The 25,681-nt window shown below is 46.3% G+C and overlaps 1 protein-coding gene across 1 annotated transcript; it reads right to left on the bottom strand.

Annotated features, from left to right (window-relative positions):
• Positions 1–239: 239 nt before the first annotated feature.
• efnb2a (ephrin-B2a) lies at positions 240–25,571 on the bottom strand. Its single transcript, XM_083996347.1, has 5 exons — positions 25,402–25,571; positions 14,386–14,669; positions 5,041–5,133; positions 3,202–3,309; positions 240–759 (listed from the first exon to the last, which is right to left on the bottom strand). Exons 1-5 carry the CDS (start codon positions 25,512–25,514, stop codon positions 353–355), a joined length of 1,005 nt encoding a protein of 334 aa, XP_083852473.1. The 5' UTR covers positions 25,515–25,571; the 3' UTR covers positions 240–352.
• Between the last annotated feature and the right edge of the window lie 110 nt (positions 25,572–25,681).

Genomic DNA, 25,681 nt, shown 5'->3' on the forward strand with positions numbered 1-25,681 from the left:
GGGAGAGAATTGAGAGATTGTTCTCTCTACTTCCCAGAACTCCCAGAGAGCAGCAGCAGCAGCAGCAGCAGCAGCAGTTAGGAGCGGCGGGCTCGACTGCCCCAATCCGCGCCAACTGTGACCACACCAGACGGCAAGGTTATCAGCACGACTTTGAGAAAAGACAGGAATAGTGACACAACATCAGAGAAGAGGAGGAAGAGTCGACAGAGTGAGAGAGAGAGATAGAGACAGAGAGAAAGAGAAAGAGAGAGTGTTTGTTCGCGGGCGTGCCAGAACCAAAAAAACCTGCTCTGCCCCGTTTTTTGGGCTGATCCAGTTCCAGTTTTTTGTCTCTTTTTTTTTTTTTGCCTCAGACCTTGTAATAGATGTTGGCCGGGCTCTGAGGAGGCATCTCCTGGACGATGTAGACCGGGTGGCCGTAATCGCCGCTGACCTTCTCGTAGTGCGGGCAGAAGACGCTGTCAGCAGTCCTGAGCGGGATGATGATGTCGCTGGGCTCCGAGCCGTTGTTGTTGCCGCCGCCGCCGCTCCGCTTGGGCGTGGCCAGGGTGCTGAGCGACAGCGTGGCGGCGTGCTGCGGCGAGTGCTTGCGGTGCCGCCGCCGGTACTTGAGCAGCAGCAGCACCAGCATGATGATGATGATGATGAAGATGACGCTGCCCGAGGCGATGCCCACGAAGATGGCCACGTCCGAGCCGATGATGCTGGACGACTTGCCGCCGTTGTTGTCGTTGCTCTCGGCTCTCGACGCTACATCTGAAAAGACGGAGGAAAACAAGGTTAAAGGGATAGTTCAACATTTTGACATTTGACCCATTGCCATAATCCCTATAGTCATAGCAGTAGGTTTGTTACCCTTAATTGTCGGTGCAAGCTGTTTTTTAGAACGGCGGAGCAGAGCCGTGAGCTGCTCAGAGCTACGCTACGGAGGCTAATGGGATTTCTCCGTTTCCCTCATCAAACTCATCAAATACACAATCCAACAACTCTACAACGCTCTGGTGGACAAGTTGTGACCTGCACATTCACCACGCTATGAGGTTTTGGAGGTAAATTCATGCATCGCTGATGCGCGTTCCCATCGGGGGCAGTTTTTCATCAAGCAGTCTCTGAATTTAGCCTACCTCTAAAACAACTCTGTGTGGTAACATTGTGTTATTATCTCATAGCGTGGTGAATGTGCAGGTCACAACAACTGGATTTGTTGGATTGTGTATTTGATTTGTGTCTGAATTTTTCTGAATTTTCTATTTTTTGTCATGCTTGTTGTTGTGCAGCTCTTTGGTCAACGCTGTTGTTTTTTAACGTGCTATATGTATTGTATTGTACTGTATTCTATCCATCTTTTCCTCACACCATAGTGAAGGTGTAGAGAACAGGCCGGCACCACGGCGACTGAGTCCCATTATAAGACTATAAGAGGCTCAGGAGATACACAACAAGTGGCACTTTAATAAAACTGCATTTTGAAAGACAAAGTGAAGCTCATCTTCTAAATAACAAGCTCCATATGGAGGAAACTGAGGGAGAAATATTTGATGTTATCATGACATCAATTATGAAAGCCAAGCTGTGTTCTGACTCCCAGCGATGGACACTCTGGTTCACATCCAACACTCAAGGGTGGTTGTTTTTTTGTTTTTTCTGCGTGTTCTCCAGGCCTGGTTCTCCATGGCTCTGACTGCAGGGCCATGGAGAGATGTGGACTAACTGCCAGACTCTGTAGGAGTTCTATAGGACGGTTCTGTCTTCTCTAAACTCATCTAATAATACATTACTCCATAAAGTATTTAATTTTAATCTTATTATCTCTTCTACCATGGACTATAGGGACTTTCTACTTTCTACTCCGACAATTTTCTATGTAAATGAGTCACTACAATGGCTTAACACTTTTTTGTTCAGGCAGGCATTCTTAGGTTGTCCCTAGATGTTTTTACTATTGTCTCTGCACTTTAATCTGCTGTTTTCTTTAATGTACTTTATTACCTGTGTCTTTTTTTCATTTATATCTTCTTCTGATTTTAACGTGTCTGATTTATTCTCTTTTGTTTATTTTGTTTCTGGTTTCTGTAGCACTTTGACATTACTTTATGAAAAGTGCTTTGCAAATAAAATGTATTACTATGTAACTGGCAATGTCAGTTTATAGGGGTTATGGTCAGTCAGTGCTGCACTGAGAGTTTTGACCCTGGGGGTGCAGCGATTGTGCAGCTGGGGTGGGGTTGGGGGGGAGTGGGGGGTCGTGACATGAGCGTGTGAAGCCTGCGACCCTGTAACAGCGCTACTGTGAGATTTACAGCCAGAAATCAAAGGTGAACCAATGAGAACTGATTTTTTCTGTTTGTGAGAGAGAAAAAAATCTGCGGTGTCATGACGACCACCGTGCCTGGTGTGTGTCTGTGTCTGTGTCTGTGGCTCTTCTTGGATGGCAAGAAGCCCAAAGCCAGGACCCTTCTATTGTTTTACAAGGAGCATTATGCAACCACAGCACAGCCTATATGCTCCAGCTCAGGGTGGGAATGGAGGAAACTCCAATTTTTTTTTTTTTTAAAGCGCAAGAAAAATACAAAGAAAACAAAAAAGTTGACATGTGCCAGAGATTTAAAGCGCGACATGTTTCATGTCATATCTAGGAGTGGAAACAGACGAGGCCACGCCCACAGTGAACCGGGACACAGGGGGAAGGAGCGGAGGGGCTGTTTATGTAGGTCAGTTTGTTTTTGTTCTCAGGCCTTTCCTGTTTCTTTTTTTCTTTTTTCTTTTTTTTTCTACACACACACAGCTCATTGCGGAAATTGCCTGATTCAGACTCTCTCTACTCGGGCAGATTTCTAACTGCAGTGTAATAGCAGAGATAAGAGCGGCGTGTAGCTGCGTGTCTGAGCCTCAGCGACTCTGTCTGCTGCGGGAACAAGCCGCGTGTCATTAAAAAGATGGCAGACAAGCGATCGGATCACTCACTCCCCCCTCCCCCCCAGAAAAAAAAAGTCACTTAAGAGGAGGTGGCCGCAGGCTGGAGAAGATACCTCCTGAGTCCTTGAGAGGCCATAGGAGATGCTTATCGCTTTTACGGGCAACATTCAATTACTGGCTGATGAATCGCTGACCTTTTTCTTTCCTTCGCTCTCAAACACACGCACACGAACAATTGTGCACCCAAATGCCAAGTTAAATCTCAATAAATCCCGCACTCACCTGGTTTCTCCAGCACGTCGTTGGGGTTGTAGGTCTCCTTGCCGTCCGAGTGCTTGGGAGAGTAGGGCACTCTGGTGGGGTTGTCTTTGGGTGAAACGTCAGTGGGATCTGGAAGAAAGCAGGTAAGAAACACAAGGGATTATTAGGCAATTCTTTTGTTTTTGTGTGTGTGTGTGTGTGTGTGTGTGTGTGTGTGTGTGTGTGTGTGCACGTGTGCATGCACGTGTGGGTGTGTTGTTTTATGTTAAGGAGCAGCTTCGGATCAACTGGGTGTGGGCCTGTTCATCGTGGTTTCATGTATTTTTTGTCTCAGCAGCAGTAAGTAAGGCTGAGGAAGGTTTATATTGAAAAATCATCAATCAAGAATTTCAATTTTGAAAGAAACGCAAGTTGCCTATAACTTCACCTCTTGATTTCATTGTCTTATACAGTCACTCTTCACTTCAGAGCTACAGGCGGAAATTCCTACATTTCTAAAAAGATACACACTCTTTTGAAAAAAAAAAAACCCTCTTGAACCTCTAAACAGGGCCGTATAGGGGAGAAAGGTGATGGTAATTCCAGGGGCCCAGCGCCCAGTAGGGCCCACAAAAACCCCACTAGTCTAATCTTTGTATGACTGAATTACTCTTTTTTTTTTGTTAATTTAAACCTGGCAATGATCAAAGCTATCTTTTTTTTTTATATATATATACTATATATATATATATTTTTTTTATCCCACATAAGACGCTCATATGACAAACTACAAAAAATGGGGGAAATAAAGTAGATAAAACAGCAAGCAGACAAAGTCCAGTATGACTGAATTACTCTGCTTAGACCCTGACTAATACTTATAGTAATGCTGCATTAGCATCAAAACAAAGTAGGCTAAATAAAAAATGATAATATATACGTAGTCTAAGACAAATCTAAGGAAAAGTCAGGGGCCCACTTTAGTATTCTCTCAGGGGGCCCAGAATTCCTAGCAACGGCCCTGCCTCTAAATGTGTTAATTGCGCTCCAAGAATCTTGTCACTGGCTCAGACCCGATTCACTTTTTTTTTTTTTTTTTTTTTAAAGCAAAGCGGCTCTTCGTGGCCCAGATATTACTGCGATCACCTCTGAACGGCGGCTAATGATGGGCGCCGGTTCTGCGGAGGCCTGTAAACTCAGCACTCTGCTGAAAACGCATCTCAGTGCAGAACAAAACAGTCACCGAGCATCTGCTGTTATAATCACTGCTGCTCTGGAGCTGTGCACTGTATAAAAGCTCCACTGTATTAGATGCGCACTCAATGATGCCTTACGTCTAATAAATCCACTGGTTTATGAGCGGCTCACACCAACAGTGGGGCTGATGATATCCAGCCGCTGTTAATACACATGACTCAGTGAAGCCTCGGAGGAAGCTGATATCTGAATAATTACGGCTATAATGAAGCAAAGGGTCTGATATATTGTCTGGAATGTCACACTATGCAGGTTTATGCGTTTCCGTGCGTCTGAACTGGACCTGCGTGTGTGGGAAGACTTCCAGCCCAAAGAGCATATATCAGCAGATATTTCCTGTGTATGTGTATGTGCAAGCCGACACAGCTGTGTGTGTGTGTGTGTGTGTGTGTGTGTGTGTGAGAGAGAGAGCATGTTTCAGTGCATTAGGCTTCCGCTAGATTAAATCTGCTGCCCCCCTCACAGCCCCAGGTGTCATGGAGACGATGGAGCTGTATTGTGCACAGGCTCCTGTGACCTTATTAGGATATTTTCTGAGGCCTGCACTGATTTTTTTTTTTTTTTTTTTTTTGTGCACAGAGTACGAGCTGCATCACAACTGTGATTCAGTAAAACAACACTTACTTTGTCCCACTTTCATGATTATTTTCATGGACTTGGTTTTGCACACTCCCCCTTCCTGGTTGTCGATGCCGTCCATGGTGCCGTTCGAAGTAGCTGCAGCAGAGAAGAGAGAAGAAAAAGAAGAAGAGGAAGGTTAGGATTAACTGTCGACATCTTCATCTTCATTGTGGTGGTGTGGGGGGGGGGGGGGGGGGGGGGGGGGGTTATTGTTGCTCTGCCTGTGCCGGCAGCAGAGGTACAGCCACGGTGGGACGGACGCCAACACTGTTGTTGTTGTTACACGTCACGCTTCTGATTCCATCGTCTGAAAAACACACACGGGGGCGGTGATATGCCCCGCTTTGTTCGGCCGAGTGTAAACACGCAAAAGGCGGCGTGATGAAGGTTGGTGGGTGGGGGGGGTAGGAGGAGGGGGGAGAGTCCGTTTGACAACAATTTAGAGAGATCTGCTGTTTTGGAACGGCTAAAAAAAGATGTGATGGAGAAATTGCGGTGTGGTGCTGCATGCCTTGAAGCCTATCTCAGAGAAACAGGCAGTTCCCAAAGACAACAGAGACGCTGAAAAGCTCCTCCGCCGAGGAAGGATGTGACTCACAACTCCTCAATAAAATTCACCATTCACCCGTTCATCGCGTCAGCCGGGCGGAATATTTCACATCCCCAAAGTCAATTAGCTTGAGTAATTGTGACTGTAATATCTCTAAACTGTGCTGATGGGCCTCATGAAGGAGGCAGTTAAAGGGGGAGTGAGGGGAAGGAGGAAGGAGGAAGGAGGAGGAGGAGGAGGAGGGGGGAGGATGGAGGAGGAAATGGTCATGGCTGCAGTGACAGTGGCCATCTTGGTGAAGCTGCCAACGAGGCTCCAGAGAGCGCTAGCTGCTTATTAAAGAGCACGCGTTGGGATTTTAAAAGCTCTGAGACAGCGATGTCCCCGTCCACACTGATCTATGAGGAGATCGACCACAGCCACTCATTCATTATTTCATTTCATTAAAATATCCTTTATTAAAGGTAATAAATCCTTACATGTGCTAAGTTATGTAAAATCATGTAATTACTGGCTGGCTGATGACTGATGGCTCAGCTGACTCTGCGTGTCCGCTCCCTATTGGGAAATTGCATTCAGAGCGGGGTATTTAAACTGCTAAATAAAGATTATTTTGACAAAAGTGGTCCTGACTGAAACAGTACAAATGGTAGGAATGGGGAAATAATCAATCCAGAATAGAATTGCGATATTTTGCATGGTAATATTGTACTGATACTGATTCAAAGTATCTGTATCTGAACAGACTAAGAACTTTATTTTATTAGAAAAAACAGATGTTGACAAAGTGTTCAGTTGGAGACGTCATTTGCAGCTAATAAACCAGAATATATTGCAGTAAATTGTAAGATTCCAATAACATCATATAGTGATCATTTCCTTATGGGACAATAAAGGCATTCTATTCTATTCTATTCTATTCTATATCATATCATGGGGCCTATGGTGATTAAAGAATAACATGATTCCAAGTCAAAGTGTGGGTGTTTTACACATGGAGACGTTCTAGCGGCTGACGTGTTGTTTGGTCCCGGTGGCCGGTCACGAGCCGCCGCATAGAGCAGCGTAGGAGGCAGCAGAGTATTAACCACAGGTGATCGCTTTAAGAGGATTAACGACTAGAAGCCTTCATTCCTATTTACCAATCACCTATTTGTAATGAACATTGGCTGATTATGATCAGTGGCTCCTCGGTCGGAGGCGCCCCCACCTGAAACACTCCCGTCTAAAGGCAGCACTTGCTGCTATAAGAGGAGGAGGAGACTTCAGCTGACAACATGAAAACATTCAGGGATGTAAACCGGCTGGGATGAAAGGTGCTTTATAAAAAAAATACTGACACTCTGACAGGAGAGGCAGGGGAGAAATTAAAAGAACAGAGGAGGGTGATAAACACCTCCACTGCCCGGAGATGAAAAGAGCTTCAGGGATGTGAAAAACAGGAGAAAAGAGGTAGAGATGTTGTAGCAGCGCTTTTAGAAATGTAAACTGCCCCTTTTTGATAAAGAGGCTGCTGCAGCCACACACACTGTCTGGTAGAGGAGGAGGAGCTGGAACAGTTTCTATGTGTGTGTGTGTGTGTGTCAGAGTCATACAGATGTGGCCCACACACACACACACACACACAGTGGGCTGCTGTAGCGAGGCTCCATCAGCTGGATGTCTCCAGACCCATTAGCTGCTGCCTGCCTGCCTGCCTGCCTGGCTGCTGCTTTTATCTGTGCTGCCCCCGGAGGCTCCGGGCCGCAACTGCAGCCTGCAGCCTCCGGATCAGGAGTGGGACGGGGGGGGACGGGTGGACGGAGGGTGGCGGGTGAGGGGAGGGGGGGTAAGAGGGGCTTGTGGTCTATCAGGTCGGTAACACAGAGGCTAACGAGCTGCCAGGGCTTAGCGGCTTGGCTTCCCGCCAGTGCACAGTGGCCCACATTCACTGTGACTGCTCCCACCACACCGACCCCCCCCCCCCCCCCCCCCCCCCCATTCCCCTTCAGCCTCTCTCTCTCTCTCTCTCTCTCTTCCTCTCTCTCTCTCGAACAAAAACCCTGATCGTCCCATCATGGGATGGGATGGGCCACCGCTGCCACCTTCTTCCCTTAAAACCACCCGGCTTGCTCCTCCACCTGACCCCCCCCACCCCCACCCCCACTCCTCCTCCTGCACCTAAAGCATCACACCATCACTCCCGATTCCAAATGAAGCCGAGTATTTTTGCTACTTTCCCTTTTCCTCCACCTTCCTTGTCTTCTTTTCTTTCCTCTCCTCCCTCTCAAGCCACCAATCATTTTGATACAACCCCCCCACCCCACCTCCCACCCCTCTCCTCCTCGCTTCAATAAGACGGTGATGGGAGTGGACACAAAGAGCATGTTAACAAGGACTTCCTGCCTCTCACCCTCTGTCTGGCCTCCCCCCCCTCTCTCCCCCGTGTCTCTCCCTCTCTTTCTTGACCTCTGGCTTGTTTCAGCAGAGACTGAAAAGCACATTACAGACAAAGCTCCTTAAAGGCTTGTTGTGCCCCCATGCGTGTGTATGTATGTATGTATGTATGTATGTGTGTATGCAGATATATGTGCATCATGTTTATTACATAATACACCTGCTGGCAAAACACACACGGTGACTGATACAGTGGTGTGTTTCTGTGTTGCTCAGGTGTGTGTGAGAGAGAGGTCAGAGCTCCACAGGTGTATGTGAGTTTCATCTGAGGGGGAAGAATCACTGCACCCCACCCCTCCACCACCACCAGTCTTTCCCTTTGCCCTATTAACCAGTTTAGCTGCACTGCACTGCAGCGCTCCAGAGTAAATACTGGGAAAAAGAAAAAGACAGAAGCATCATTCTCCAGTAACAGATTCTGTTTCAGATTCGGCTGCTGCAACGTTTAAAAATACATCAGGAAAAAAAAAAAAATCCTCCAATCTGGAAGTCAGTTTAAATGTTTCATTTTCTCTTCCCCTTTAAATTCGAAGCAAAAACACACACACACACACAGCGCCCCCCATGCCAAGGCTGCAGTCCAGGCAGGCCTGACTTGGATTTAAACAGAATTTGATTGTCAAATCTGCTAAGGCCCCCAGCTGAATGACTCCTCGGCCCCCCTCGGCCCCCCACCAGACAGGATGACAAGTCTAGCTGGCTAGAGTTAACCAGCTAATCCATAATGCTGGGGGAGGGGGGGGGGGGGGGTTGGGTGAGACCTGCGTCTTATACTTTAGGACCCTCACAAATGGACGCCGGCTTTACAGCACATAGATGGGTGCTTCATTCACCGCTTGTGTGTAACAAACAAACGACAGAGAAGCAGCGGGAGGAGAGATGGTTTTCACTAGAGCTGCTTTCAAGTTAGCAATCGCCTTCAATCACAAACAGCTGACACGTGGTCTCAAACAAATGGCTGCAGCGTGTCAGAGAGCTGCTGCAGCCTGGTGTGTGTTAATGTTAAAGTCACCTTGTAAAAATTAACACTGCCGTGCAAGGAGCAGACACCCCCCCCCACACACACACACACACACACACACACACACACACTCTGCAAACACAACAAACCAACACCCCAGCCCCCACCACCACCACCACCCTCGCACCCTCCTTAACTCAATTTACCCCTCCTTAACTTCATTTTCCTTCCTGTTTATCAAATCAAGAGGCCGGGAAATCAGCCAGCCTTTAATGAGACAGTCACTTGTGAGCTGTAATCCAGGTAAAGACTCAGCAGCCAACTCTGCACACTGAATGGAATGTAATGTAATGTAATGTCAGATCTAAGGCCAACATAGGCAGGTAAAAGAACACCGTCCAGGTCAAGCCCTTGTGTTTTCTCTACTGTAATTTTTTTTCTTCTTCCAAACCAGGGCACAAAGAGCTGAAAATAAAACCAACTAACTATTAGATTTAAGCAAATCATTTACAAAATAAGACAAATTAATGACTGCAATTTGCACTTAGAGCAGATGAATAAATAATAGAAAAAAGAGCAAATTATAAAGTAGCCTCTACGCTGATTTCTTGTTGTTGTTGTACTTTGATTTGACCTGAAGTGGGACAAAGTCTCTACTGTGGTCCAGAATGAGAAGCGGGGGGCTGCTGCTTCGCTGACATTGCCAAATTCTGTGGGTCTAATTAATTCACAATGCACTGACTGCTGAGAGATAATGTTGGGGCGGTTCATAAATACTGAAACGGAGCAAAGACACGGCAACGAGGAGAGGAGGGGAGGGGAGAGGAGAGGAGAAGAGAGGAGGGGAGGGGAGGGGAGGGGAGGGGAGGGGAGGGGAGAGGAGAGGAGAGGAGAGGAGAGGAGAGGAGAGGAGCGCGTTCATGTTGCGAAGAGAGAATGATCAGATGGAGAGAAGGAGGATGTGTCCCAGAAAAGACGGGATGATAGGAAGAGGAGAGACAGCGGCAGCCATCGTCAAACCTCAGAGTATAATTGCCGTAGATGACCATTATCACAGCGCTGATGTTACAGAGCACTGACTGTGACAGGGAGAAACACAAAAACTGTTTAGATCCACGAGAAGAACAAAAGCTGGAGTCAATAAGGAACTGATGGTTTCAATCAGACACAAACCTGAGAATTCGTTTTAAACCCATGTGGGTGTTAATGGGAGAGATGGAGAGCAGAGTGGGGGGGGGTGAGGAGGGGGGACAGGGGGGGTGTTGTGACTGAAGGAGAAGGTGATTAAAGTCCTGATGAAATCCTGCTCTGCATGTCTGCTCTGACTGTGAATTCTTCCCTGTCCTTCTTTTGCCCTCCTCTGCTCATCTCTATCACTGCCATGCCTCTGCTCCTCTCTGCTTACTGCCCCCCCCCTCCTCCTCCTCCTCCCTTCCTCTCTTTAGCTCTCTTTCCTTCTCCCTCTCTTTCTCCCTCCCTCCCTCCCTCCCTCCCTCATTAGCCGTCTTTCGGTTTTTTGTCACTCCTGCTGCCCCTTTTTCCCTCTTCATTCAGCTCTCTCTCTCTCTCTCTCTTCGCTCTCTGCTTTTTTTCCCCCAATTTCCCTCTCTCTCTCTCTCTCTCTCTCTCTCTCTCTCTCTCTCTCTCTCTCTCTCTCTCTCCCTCTCTCTCTCTCTCCCTCTTTAGCTCATGTAATCATCAGGCTCACTAGGTTTTCCACTGCAGGCCACGCTGCCACAAACAATCACATCAAACTCATCTGCTCTCAACTGGCACAGCATTGCATTGCACTGTGCATGGTCACTATAAAAAAAGGCACACACACACACACGCACAAACACACACATGCACACACACACACACACGTGCCTGCACAAACACAAAAATGTCCACACAGGCTGAAATCTGCACAACACAGCTGCCCCGATGCAAGGAAAAGAAAACATATGACTATGACATACATGCATATATATGTATATATATATATATATATATATATAGGCCATATAATACAGGCTATAGCACCTCTGAGCTGCACAACTAACAGATCTGACCACCTGTCAGTCTCTGCAGTCACAGTTGTTTGACTGTAACAGGGTTAGTTCTTCAGTGGAGGGGGGTGTCAGCATCTAACCTTGGTCGAGCCTTGGCACTATAACACTCAACACAAGGCAGGACTAATCCAATTGGTTGAGAGTCCGATCCGTAGCGCTGATGCGGGGGCCTTGGCGATTGTGACTAGAAGCGGAGGATTAAACGCTGGTTAATTAATTACATATCGAGTGGTTTGCTCCGAAAAAGGCTAATAAAATCCTCGCTGTGAACTTTTCTGAGGCGGCGTCACACTCCGATGCGTCTTGGACAACAATGCTGTTGGGGAGGCGCGGGGGGTCACCCGCACAGATAATAAGATGCAGGGACTACAAAGACCAAGTGTGTGTGTGTGTGTGTGTGTGTGTGTGTGCACCACCAGGGAAGAAGATGAGGAAGAGATGAATCCAGGAGTGCCCACGCACACCTCATCCACCAATTTCCTTTTCCCTGCGTGTTTATTTGTGCTGTTACTCCTGGTGTTTACTTATGCAAAGCTGGAACTTCTCCAAGCAGCCAATTAAAAAAAAATAAAAAATAAAGAAAGCAGCAGCAGCAGCGCTAAGCACACATCATAGCAGTGGGCTGTTAAAGCTGCAGAGCCGAACCGGGGCCGGAGCTGCAGCCGAGGAGAGGCAATTAACAGCAAAACATGACACGCTCCAACGGAGAACACGCCGGCGTTTTGGGTGTATAGGCGCATAGGGGGGGAGGCAGTGTGACGGCAGCAGGAGGTGGGGTAGGGGGGGTTCGGAGAAGTAGGGGGTGTCATTGGAGGGGAATTTGCAAAAACTGCAAAATTGGATTTTTCCAAACCCTCTTTTTTTTTTTTTTTTAAAGTTCCACATTGAACTTTGGCTCTGCTCTGCTCTGTTCCAACTTGTTGACTCAGCAGGCTGATGAAGAGGAGACGTTTTCTGGCGTTGAGCTGCTGTGAAATTGAATATTTTGAATATTCCCACCTGCGCAGGCTGCGGTGAAAAGAGCCCACGGATTGGAAAGAAAGAAAGAAAGAAAGAAAGAAAGACACGGGTGGGATGAAGTGAGTGGATGCAGCGATGATGTCACACCACCCGGCCTCCGTCTCCTTCTTCCATATCTTCACCTGTGTGAACCTGCAGCTTCTGAAACTGTAGACTTTCTCATCTATACCCTTAGCAAAAAGTAGTATACTTGAAGTTCATTTTTTTTAAAGACTTTTTGCCATGGGTATTCTTCATTAACCTGCAGTTAACCCCGGCTCCTCCTGGATTCTCTTCCTCCCACAGTGTCATGGCGTTGAGCTGCAGGAGCTCAGGCTCGACACCCAGAGAACCAGGGGAAGTAAACACCAGCATCGGCCCATCAATAATTAACCACTGTGTTTGGGCTGAGGGAGGAGGAGGAGGAGGAGGAGGAGGAGGAGGAGGAGGAGGAGGAGGAGGAGGAGGAAGAGGAGGAGGAGGAGGAGGTGAGGGGCGGCTGATCGTGTCTGTGCCTCCTCAGCCAGAAGTCTTTGTAGTCCTGAGCACACACACACACACACACAAAAGACACACCTAATGGTGTGCTTTTCCTCTGCAGGTCTCGGTGCTCGTGCTTGTGCACACACACACACACACACACCTGTGCACGCAACTGTCCCGATCAATAGGCTTCTCTCCTGCCACCAAACATACTATTTACAGCTAAATGTAAATTGCAGGGTTGCCTGGTTTGACACAGTGAAGCACAGTGAAGCTGCTTTCTCTTTCTCTGCTGCAGCTTATTGCCTAAAAATACATGTCTGACCTGCAGGACCACTAAATGAGCTAACACAACTCAACATGCCCCGCCATGGAAACGCCCTGCAGCCATGACACACTACAGTGACAGAGCAGCCACTTGTGTCTGCTCAGTCGGAGCTCAACCTCTGCAGACCTGAATGAGCGTTTGTTTTTTTTTGTTTTTTTCATGAAACAGATCTTTCTAGTGGGACCTGTGAGGAGCTCAGAGGAAAATTTTAATTTGTGTGACTCGACTAACTGCTGGCTGTTTAAAGAGAGGATTTACAGTGCAGACAGCGCGGTATAATTAGTTGTTAGCTTCCATGTGTGATTTTGCAAAAAAATCCACCGTCTCCTGCTGTAACGTACATGTCAGAGAGGAGGACGCAGCGTTTCCTGCTCCTCTCCTCTCCTCTCCTCTCCTCTCCTCTCTGCTTTCTTCCTCTTCCTTCTCCTCACTCAGAATTATGGCCTTCCCCTACTGTGACAGCTCACAGATGGCTGTGGCAGAGCCTCACAGATGGTCCTATCTGCCGCACAACCCCCCATCAGCGCCACACAGATGGTTCAGTCCACCTCCAATGTTTCGAACCGGGGGGGCCGTCGCTAAAACCCCCCCATCATCACTTCCTCCCAGGATGACGGCATCGGTGCGGCACAGGTGAATCGGGCCGACACCCGAATGACGATTTGCACCAGGTATGGAGGCGTAGGAGACTTAAGAAAGATATGAGAGGGATGTGGGGGTGTCTATGGGATGTCGTTATTTTATACTTTTATACTAACGGCACTACTTTTCAGTAACAGTAATCAAAAAAGTTACTGTTTCCCCCTTTATAACGCTGTTGCTGTTGCTGGCAATAAAATGTGCCATTACTTGACTCAAGAAGTTCTGTCACATAATAATACACCTGTTAAAGTGTATGTATATTATATGCTAATCAGAAAAAAAGCGGTTTATCTGGAACTAACCAGTTCACTCAGTATTCCTCCACAGGGTGCGAGGGAAACAGCAGAGCAGCGGAGGAATACTGAGTGAGTTGGTTAGTTCCAGATAAACGGGAGGTTAGGGGTCCAACTTATTTGACATATTTGAGCATTTTATTTAAAAAAAATGATACAATTTTCCTGGTAATTAGTTACTTTTTCAGTTACTAACTCGACTACTTTTTGTGGAAAGTAACTAGTAACTATAACTAATTACTTTTTCAAGGTAAAGTGCCCAACAGTCCTTTCAGATTCTCTCACTCTGTGACGATCTTGGGGTCGTGTCGATATATTGAACGTTCCGGCTCCACATGGGATGTGGTAAATGGCAGAGCTGCAAACGCTGAGTACAAGTTGTCCAAAAAATAAATACAAAAAGTTTCAACTGCAGCGTGGCAGTGTGGTACCAGCTGTGTCTGGCCAGTTATTGACCACAACACACAAACATACAAGGAGCTCTAAAACACCAGCTATGTCAGAAACAGCTGCTTCTTCAACCTCCCTGTTTTTACCCCTTTAAATTATGCACAGCCCCTTCATTTATTATCCCTTGAGGGATGGAGCGGACAAGTACTTACAGATGATGTAGTAGTCCTTCCCCTTGAAGAACTCCAGGCCCCACAGGTTGGGGCTGAACTCCTGAAACTTGAGGGTGAACTTGACGTCCTGGTCGGGCTTCACGCAGTTGAGCAGCGGCGTGTCGGCCTTGGTGATGGTGCAGCTCTCCAGCTGCTCCCTGGGTACCATGTACACCTTGTAATACTCCACGCCATCACTCCCCCCGCCGTCCACGCGAGGACATACAATGTCCAACTTATCCCCGATCTGAGGGTACAGCACCACGCCCTGGCCCGGCACGAATCTGGAAGGAGACGCAAACAGAAGAAACTGATGAGCCTCTACATCACACAAGGAGGAAACAGAGAATTATTGATGTGCTATAGGTTGCGAAATTCCGGGAATTTTCGAAGTTGGAAACTTTCCATGGGAATTAACGGGAATATATGGGAATAAATCTGAAATAAATCTGAAATTTACTAAATTTGCCAAGTAGCCTAATCATTTCAATAATGAGAACTGGTGTTGAAAAGGGGGAAAAAAAAGCGATCACGGACTTCATGATTGATTGGCAACGGACAATTTTTTTTGGGTCAGCCCTAGTTGAAATGTTTTTTAATTGTATTATTTTGCATGGATGTCTTCTTATGACAAAACAAAATATTAACATTTATGTTTGGATATGATACAGTTTGTTTAAATTACCCCCGATTTACAGTTAATTCCCGTAAATTCCCAATATTTCCCATAAATTCCCATAATTCCCATGGAAAGTTTCCAATTTTGAATATTTCCAAAATTCCCCATGGAATGTTTCTGGAAATTTACCAGATTGCAAATTTTCCACCGCTTTGCAACCGTATGTGCTAATCACTGATTATGTCCATTAATTGCACACGATGAAGGATAGTGTGTGTGTGTGTGCATGTGTGTATGTGTGTGTGGTATCAAAAGATGACATCACAGAGCTGTCCAGGTACGGGACGGGTGAGAACTGAACAGAGGGGAAATGGCAGAGCAGCGTTGGCATACAGAACCAAAAGATTAACAGTCGATGAAAGACAAGATTGTTGAATTCACAACAACAGGATCATCAGCAGACACACACACACACACACATAACCAGAGAGCCTGGAGGGGTTTGTCTGGGAGAGTTGTTGAATTTCCCTAAATTCTTCTCAATAGTAAAATAATGTTGCCATTTAGTCTCTAGTGATGAGAACCCTGCAGCGATCCTGTGGTTGCACACAAAGAGTTAGAGGTGAAACCTTGTACATAGCTGCTACATGAATTTGCCCTATACGCTTGAATGCATTTTGAAATTTTAGAGAACTGACAAGAGCATAGATAGATAGATAGATAGATAGATAGATAGATAGATAGATAGATAGATAGATAGATAGATAGATAGATAGATAGATAGATAGATAGATAGATAGATAGATAGATAGATAGATAGATAGATAGATAGATAGATACTGTATAAAAAGACTTCATTAAGTGTTAATGAATGAGTTATTTCTGCAGATGAAGCTGCCAGTCTCTGCTCCAGTAGAAACTGTAAATAGGTCTGTGAGTGCGAGCCAGCTTTGGATCTCAGGTGAACTTTGACCTCTTTCCCTCCAAGAACGCACACAGGAGAGGAGACGCTCATTTGAAAAGCAATGAGACAGAAAACCCGACCGTCGCCTGCTCTCTTGGCGAGGAGCGAGCACCCGGCTCCAGGCTTTTGTTTTTGGTCTTTTTTTTGGGGGGGGGGGGGTAACTACAAAGCCAGAGCCACGGCAGGCAGGCAGGCAGGCAGGCAGGGTGGCAGGGAGCCTCCACACAACACAGGAGACCACTGACAAGGCACAGACACGTTCACAATTAACACAGAGCAGGAAATAAAGATGTAGCTTTATTTTTTTACTGTGAAGATTTTATTTCTTTCACTCTGTCGTCTTTTTCCTCGACACATCTGACTGCCACAGTTCCTCTTTGTCCTCCACACGGACACAGACGCAGGTTGTTTTTCTAGAGTGCATCATCATCTTCTTCGCTACAGGCCTGATCCTGTGCACGAGTCGCACGCACACGCGCACACAAAGACACATATACGACGACGTGCGCATACAAAGCTACTAACTAGGCCGAGCAAATATTTTCTCTGCCCCCTGGGGACACACTCAGCAGTGGTACAGTGTGTCCAGTGACGGACACAGAGGGAGAGAGGGAGGGAGAGATGTATGTCTATGCATTGTGGCACCATCTGGCATCATATCATCATCTGTGTGTGTACGTGCATGCGTATGACGGAGGGGAGGACGGTGGAGCACAGAGAGGAACGGCCCTTAGAAAAGCCTCAGGGACTTCACATCCTCACTAATACTGTGGAGCTGTATGTATGTATGCATTAACCTTGTGTGTGTGTCTGTGTGTGTGTGTTCTCTCATGTGTAGGGGTGAAACCATGCATTTATTAGTGTGCTTTTTGAATATCTGTGTAATGTGTGGTGGTGGTGGTGGTGGTGGCCATTACAGGACAGGACATGGACGTCTTCTTGGACATACAGTGACATACAGTAGGAAGAAATACAATAATGTGTGTACTGTATTTAAGGGGAGACACTACAGGTGAATAGGGAAAAAAAAAAAACTAATAGATATCACCATGAAACTTCCCAAGTTTATCACTTACATTAAGACAAATATTTCTTGTATTACAAGTTTTGTCAAATTCTATGTTTAAATATGTAAATAAGGCCATATCTGATGAAATATGCACTAATTTGCATACATTTCCAGAAGCGAAAACTGAACAATGGATAAAGCCTCTTTCAAAATTCTTGTTTTATTTTGTTGACATATTAGAGTCAGAAGGTTTTACAGAGGGGATTTTGGATATCTCTTTTTATCACTTTGTAAATGAGAAAATACTGTCACCAGCCCTAAAAAAATCAAATTTCGCCCTGTTTTTAGGAATAAAATGTTGTATAAATCAGGCTGTGAATGAAATATCAACAATCCCCTCCTTCAGAATATAGACAGGAATGAAACTGGAAGGTTTGGTGTCTGTAAGTGCTGCTGAAGTGGAGATTTCAGGCTCAGAGTCTGAGGAAAAACTCATTTTGAGAAAACGGCCCAACAGGCACAGCACAATATGTCACAGTAGCTGTTAACTTTTGGTGAATTTAGGAGAAATCTACTGGCGAAAGAGACAAAATGAAGTAAAATAACCACCTTAATGTGGTTTCTTATAAATGTTAAGGAGGAAAAGCCTAGAATCTCAAAAGTGTGCGTCTTATGACACAATGTGTAAACGAAACTGCTTTGCACAGGTCCACACCTACTGTACACACACACACACACACACACACACACGGTGAAGAGATGCAGGTTTACCTCTGATAACACTGTCAACCACATCAGAGCCGCTCTGCTAGCATCAACGCTATCTGGCCGCCACCACAAAGAGGTCAAACATGATTAAAGCAACACACAGCTAATGCACACACATGCGTTCTGTGTATTTTATTTTTTATTTTACCGTTGGTTAACTTTATCGACACACCCTCTCTTGTATTTCACACGGCTGATTTACGGTTAGAGAACTAATGAAAACATCTAACAGCAGTGAGGACGACTCTGAGCTGCCAGGAGGCTCATTAAGGCCAAATATGAAGAGTTGTGGAGAAAAAACACAACAAAGACAAAGACTCAGAGGAGGATGAATAGTGAGACACTGCTGAGTGGGACACTTGTCAGTTTGTCCTGCACTGAGTCGTCCCCTGCCTTGTGTGCTGAACAACAGACACCTGTCCCGGTAGAACACAACACCAAGGTCACACAAAGGCTGAGGAGCAGGAAGACTGAAGGGGGGGGGGGGGGGGGGGGGGGGGGGGGGTTCTAGGATTTTATTCTCAGCTCATTGCACTCATGATGACTTATTTAGTTTCTGAATGTTTTAATGCATTTTGTGTTATGTTTTACGATATGTTTTATTGGATTTATGTATATTTTTGTCATATGTGCAATACTGTTGTAAACCAATTTTCAAATTAATGGAAACTGACCTGTCACCTCTCTGTATTGAGTGATTGATTCTGTTTATTTATGTGTTTTAAAAAATTTGCATATTGCACCATGTGCGTGCATTCTGTATTTTATTGGGTGTAGAGCCAACAACAAATTTCCCTACGGGTGGGACAATACAGTTTATCACATCAAATCATTGACGCATGATTGTACATGCATCTGGCATAAAAAGCTGGTAGAAGAACACACCTGAATCAACAAAAGGAGCAACTGTAACTTTTGTATTTCTATTTTTCGCTTTAGTCAGAGCTGAGGTTTGACACATTTAGGTATTTTCACTCTCTTTATTTCTAAAATTTCTGGTAAAGCGCACTTGTACCTGAAATGTATTGGAGTCAAAAACATTTGTATTCTGAGTGTATGTGGAGGAAAAACCTGAAGTTTTGAATAAAAAAAGAACACTCCAAGTATAAAGAAGAGATAAAAAATATATATATATACTCAAGGACTGTGCTCAGGTAAATGTATTTTGTTCATGTCCATACCTGAGTGGACTTAAAAATAATGGACGGCAGTGTGAGAGCGCACAGCGGAGGCCTGTCTCACCACGCTCAGAGGAAAAACTACAAGTCATTTAGTGTGGATGTGGGGACAGACAGGTCAGATGTCTTTCAAAGCGAAGCATGTGGGTTTTTAAATGTGACTAAATAATAAAAGTACCCAAAGCTGTAAGCTGCACACACACACACACACACACACACAGACGGGCCTCGCTGTCACGGCTACTAACAACGTTGTAGACGTGAAAAACAAAGAATGAGCAGCTGATCTCAAAAGCTTCAAACAACAACCATGTGACCGTTCCACTCACAAATGTCAGCGAGTCGGTGTTTTTGGAGCAGGAATGTTTAGCTCGTTTAGTTGGATTAACAGCAAAGAGGAGAAGATTTATCGATGATCTCATTAATAATCCAGCAATTTGTCATTTTTCAAAAGTCATTTAAATATAAATAAAATAACAATTATTCACTATTTTCTGAGTTGAAAATGTCAGGTTTGAATAAAACATAATTTAAAGCTGGAAGAAAGCTTGTCATGGCCCTTTATTTAATAGTGTAGAAACAACTAGAAAGCAAAGACTGAGAAAAATAGATAATAGATAAATAACATATAAACTAGAGAATGCATTTCCTGAAGGAAATACGTGTGAATGCTGAAAGCTGGAAGAATAGATAATAGATAAATAATAGATAAATTAAATAAAATGAAATAATAACGTCAGTGAGTGGCGGGCCGGCTGCTGCTGCACTCTCTCTCTCCTCCACCCCCGCTTTTCTGCCGTGTCATGCACCATTTGTTCTTCCCCACAGCGGCAACACTTGTCGAAAAGTGTAACCCTGCAGAATTTACAATCACAGGAGGTGGCAGGAGGAGGAGGACACACACATCATCACTGCTCTTCCTCCTCTCTCTGATCACTGTAAACACAAACACCGACCTCGTCTTCCTCATCTCCAACCGTCGTCGGGGCCGTTTGGTGGGAAGGTGAGAACAGCCACAGCCCAGAACTCTCTCATCTCATCTCATCTCATCTCATCTACATCACAACGTTACAAAATAAGACAGACACAGAGCGCAGAGAGGGATCCACAGTAATGACTGGAGGTCGTGGTTGCTCTTTGGTTGATATTTAATTGTGCGCCGGCGATGAGATGATGTGTTTTTCTGCGAGGTGCATGACTGACTGAGGTGGAAGGTGCTTTTAAAAAGCAACAGGAAGTGAGATGACTGACAGTCTGTGCTGATGCAGCCACTCACACAGATCCAGAGTCAGTCTGACGCCTGACATCTGCTTGTCCTCTGACCTCCACACCTCCACACCTTCACCTTTAGGTTTGGCGTGTAGGCGTTTAGGTTGTGGGAGGGGGAGTGAATGTAAAAAAAAAAAAAGAAAGAAAAAAAGTTGTTGTTTTTTTTAGAAAAAGCCAAGTAAAAAAAGGAGAAGGAAGAGGAAAAAGGAGGAGACGGACTGTGGACCTACGTATATCTGTCACCAGTAAAAGAAAACAGCCAAAAAATAAAAAAAGTCTGTTCTTTTTCCTCCCTGTTTTTCCTCTCCCTCTGTTTTTTTCTCCCAGCATCCTCCACTCTCTGCACATCTCTATATAATATGACCCTTCATTCTTACTCTCTCTCTCTCTCAGACTTTGTATTTAAACCTTTGGATTGTTGGATTTCTGTGTGTGTGTGGTGGTGGGGGGGACAAAACCGAGCGGCCGGCCGGCCCTGCTGTAATCCTCCATTCTCTCCCTGTGGCCCTGAATTTATGAGAAAAGTGAAGTGAGGAGGAGGAGGAGGAGGAGGAGGAGGAGGGTGAATATTTACTGCAGATCAAGAAGCAACTGTTTGACTCAGAATCCCCCGGCTGCGATGCGAGGATTCATTATGATGGGCTGGACAAAAAAAAAGAGGCCGAGGGCCGAGGAAGGGTTAATCCACCCCACCATTCTTCTTGGCGGCGTCCTGCGTGGCTTTCGCCCTCTGTCGGCCGAGGGGACGGAGGTCTCTGCGTCTCTCTGTCACCCTATCCCCCTCTTTGTCCTCTCTCTGGCTGTGGCTGCGCTCCGTGCCTTCAGCCCTTACCTTTCATCCTGTAATCCAGGCCTATGGGATGTGAGCGGGCCTAGACATAATTATCCTGCTCGCCCTAAGGGGCCCCGATGCTTTCTTCTCTCCCTCTCTGTTTCACTTCTCTCGCTATTTTTTTTCCCTCCTATTCTCTTTCGCTCCCTGTTCTTTTATTACACTATTTTAATCATACACTTTTCTCTCGGCAGTAATCAGGAAGGAGCCACACATCAACCTCCTCTCCTCTCCTCTCGGTGTGAACTCTCGCTGCCCAAACATGGCAGGATTTCACTTCACTTTCCCTCCTTTCTCTCCTTCCATTTTTCCCCCCTCGGCCTCGGTGTGCAGTGTGCAGTGCCGCTCAACGCAGCTGAGTGGAAGCAGCTAATCTTTCCTCTCCCCAAAAAGCTCCAGAAAGAAACGGAGGGAAAGACAGAAAGACGACAGAATTAGCAGCACTGGTGGGGATTTGGTTGGTCGGAGGGGCATCGTTACAACGTTCAGCACCGGGACTCATCAGTCATTCATGATGGACATCTCCATTCCCCCATCCCACCTCCCTCCCTCTCTCTCTCTCTCTCTGCCCCCCCTTCCAACTCCTACATTCACAAAAGTACCCACGAGGTGCCCCCGTCACTGCCCGGTCACAAAGGGCCTTTGGGCTTCTATGTAATCTCTTAATGAACTGCAGTGGAGGAGCGGGAGCGCTCCTTTTACATAAACCATGTAAAGCAGGCCTCGCTTTTGTTTCTCCCTCCCTACTACAAAATGGATTACCACAAGGAGGAGGAGGTGTGTGTGTGTGTGTGTGTGTGTGTGGGGTGATGTGACTTGTCTATGTGTGTGTTGGGGAGCAGGGGGGTCATTCTCTCCTGCTTTTTTTTTATCCTAAGGAGTTTCATGCATAAGGGCTGTAAACTAGTACGACCCAAACAATAATGACATTTAATTGACATGGCCACAGGCTCTGTGGGGCTGCTTTTTTTTTTTTTTTTTTTTTTCTTGAACAGATGCACACACACACTTCATGAACACACATACAGAGTGAGACAGACAGAGAGAGAGTGCCTAGCTATTTCTTTATCCTCTCCCCCCAGCCCGCACACACAAAGGCATGAGACTGGCCCCGAGCCTTCACATTTCTAACATTCATCCTTCTCTGAATAAAGAGGAGGACTATAACACAAACTAAAGCAGCGGCGGAGACGCAGCAGCGGCCGGGGTCTGTCCAGCATATTGCTGACCTGCTGAATAAATATTCCTGCTCTGAGCGAGGAGGAGTAACTGATGATGCGTCTGCCCCAGGAAGGTTAAAAAAAAAAAAAAAGTTAGCGTTTTGGATTTTTGGGCTGAGGCTCACAGAAAACTTAATGATCTGACAGCTGAAATATTCTACTGATGGATTTGCTCTCTGTTGTATTCAAATGTTCCTAAGGTGGAAAAATGGACTTAATGAAGTTATTGTTCTCCCTCTGCTTCTTAAACAAACCCCACTCAGTGACTGAGGGACATGGAGACACAGAGAGACACATGAGACAGAGAGACAGAGGTGTCTGAGCACACACTGATACCACTCTGAACTCCTCACCCAGACAGAACGTAAAGAATGCGCACATGCACAGCTAATTCTGCGGAATGCACTGCCACATTTGTGGCAGCCTGAAGCTTTTAGACTTAGAGGGTGGACACACTGTGTGTGTTTGTGTGTGTGTGTGTGTTTTTCTTTCCCAACATCAGAGGTGACTGGACAAATGAAATGACAGACTCTAAAATGGAGAAGGATTTCTGTCCAGGAGGTGTTGGATCAGGAGCATCCACACAGCAGGCCAGGGGCAAACTACTTCATTTTTTTTTTTTTTTTTACAAAATTGTCCAAATAGATACAAAATAAGCTTTAATGCACTGAAACTGAATGTAATTTGCCTTTTACTTTGAGATAATGATTTTTAAATGTCATTTATATAAGTTCACAAACACTCTCCCTCCATCTGATACTAACTGGCCCGTCAAATTTTAAAACTCACCGTGGCCCCCTGAGCCAAAAAGTTTACCCACCCTTTGATCTAACCTACTGTATATATTCGCTGCAGGGTTCGAGCTATAGCCTGGAGTCTCTGCACACACACACACACACACACTCCTGCTCAACCCACTTCTGAGTGTTTTTGTGTGGCAGGCAGGTAGGCTCTCCTCTCCTCTGGGTCAAACGGTAACACGGTGACTGGAGGCAACAGGCGGCGGTGGACGAAAGACATTTTCTCCTGCGGTGCTCATAGGAGACACAGGAGGCCGAACGGACCGGACCGGACCGGACCGGACTAAGATTATCCTCCAGACCAGAATACACCGAGACGTTTGACAACACCGAGCGCGCCACAGGTTTACTGGTGGTTCTGCAGCAGTTGGGATCATCACCATCATAATGTCTCTATTGTAGCGTCCTCTCCAGAGAGGACAAGCAGGGAGACAGAGAGGGAGAGGGAGAGAGACAGGGGCTTTCTGCCTGTAACCGAGCCAAAAGCTGAATTATTGAGTGACTTGGAGTTTGGCCGTGACGAAACCACCACAAAGACCAGCGCCCCCCCGCCGGGCTGCGACCAGGGGGAGAGAGACGGAGAGAGAGAGAGAGAGACCTAGGCCTTTTTATTATTATTTGAAGAAAGGAGTCGAACCGCCTTTTCTCGGCCTGCGGGACCGTGGAGCCAACGGATGGTCTGCATTAGCCTATCTCAGATCTCAGATCGGTGCTCGTGATGGATAGATAGAACAAGGCAGGAGAGGAGCGTTAAGGAACAAGGCCCGTGTTTGTTCTCCTTTCACCCTGCACCCAGGTCACACCATGCATTAATGGGGAGAAAACACACACACACACACACACACACACACACACATACAGTATATAGGCTACATAGGCTTCACCGAGCCGCCCGCCCGGGACGTCCTGCTACCTCAAATTCAAACGCACCCAGCTCCTGACGAGCTGCAGAACGGGACTGGAGACACTTCTGTTCAAAGTTCTCCTCTCACCGACCACTAACACTGTTATTCGCTTTTGAACAAATCCCAATTTTATCAATTAACTGTTTGATCCACACACACACACACACACACACACACACACACACACACACACACACACACACTGCTTGGTGGACCAGACGAGGCCCGGTGAAGCCGCGTTCCGCCTCGTCATGTTGTTGACACACAACCAGGATCTATTTCTATCTAGTTCTCTCATTAATTATTCTTCATTATGTTGGAGGGTGAAATGAATAAATAAATAACATCCACATTTCAACCCTGCGCAGACATAAATGTTACAGAGTGGGGGGGGGGTAGGGGAGGTGGTGGAGGGAGGGGGGGGGGGGGGGCTGCTGATGAGCTCAACACAGCTCCGAACGCCTGCTCCTCCTCAGACCTGTTACTAATATGAATTATAATGCGCGGAAGCCGAAGTTATTATTGACCGACGAAGCGACGCGTAAAATTACCTTCGAAATTTAATTTCACCCCCCACAACCACCACCACCACCAGCAGCAGCAGCAGCAGCCCCAACCACCCCGCGCACAAACCAGAGCCAGACATATATCTCACCAACTGCACAGAAATATGCCAATAAGCAACAAATAATAGATGAATCCCCTCTAACCCCCCCTCCCCTCCCTGCCTCTCTCCCTCCCTCCCAGGCTGCCTCCGCTCCGAGGCGGGTTATTTACTGCCGAGTGGCACCAGGACGCACGGCCGAGCGGCCAGCCGCCGTCTGCCGCGCGCAAACCCCCTCCACACCGCCACACCAGCAGTCCGTGGATCAGCCGAGGCTGTAAACTCACCAGTAGATTCTCTTTATCCTGACAGGTGTTTGATTATTACATTTATTTATTTATTTATTAAGATGAGTGCGCTTTAACTGATCCTGTGTGGCCAGTCTTCAACTGTAACAGACTGATCACTGATTTCGGGTGTTTTTTTTATTATTATGATTATTTATTTAGGACTATAGCTCACTGAGAGAAAGTCTGCAAACAGATGAGATGACCAACCGATCTCCGACCAGAGCCTGAGACCTGGCCGTCCAGCAGATCGCCACCGTGCACGGTGGAAAACACAGATGAAAATACATTCAAATGTTTTCCAGGCTCCTCTGAGAGCTCTTTGTTTTGTTATGTTTTTTTTTTTTTGCTCGGTGTGCTCAGCTGCCTAGTGTAAACTCACGTTCGTTTTTACGCACGAGAAAAAAAAAAAACATCGGCTGCGTGGAAGAAACGTTCAATTGTATGATTTTTTTTTTTTCTGATGTGAAACCCGTCTCTCCACACGCGCGCGCGGAGGGCGTACGGCGCTGCACGGGGGGAAAAGGCAGCACTAATCAGCGCGACTTGTGTTCCACTTACTTGGTATTTGTTGTGTTCCAGTAGATGGACTCCAGGATGAGCGCTCGGCACAAGTCCACTTTGAAGGCAATGAACAAAACTCCAAAATAATATCTCCACATCGAATCCCCCATGGTTAACCCTTTGTGCCTCCGGGGTGGCTGCACAATCCGCCTCACAAGAACCAAATCGGTGCGTCAAAAAAAAAAAAAAAAAAAAGAAAGAGAAAAAATATGACGACAAGCTCTCCAACAAAGGCTGACCGCGGCGATTTCTTTCACTTTATATCCCGAACCAGTGG

This window comes from Trachurus trachurus (genome assembly GCF_905171665.1).
Source record: "Trachurus trachurus genome assembly, chromosome: 21".
Classification (NCBI taxonomy): domain Eukaryota; kingdom Metazoa; phylum Chordata; class Actinopteri; order Carangiformes; family Carangidae; genus Trachurus; species Trachurus trachurus.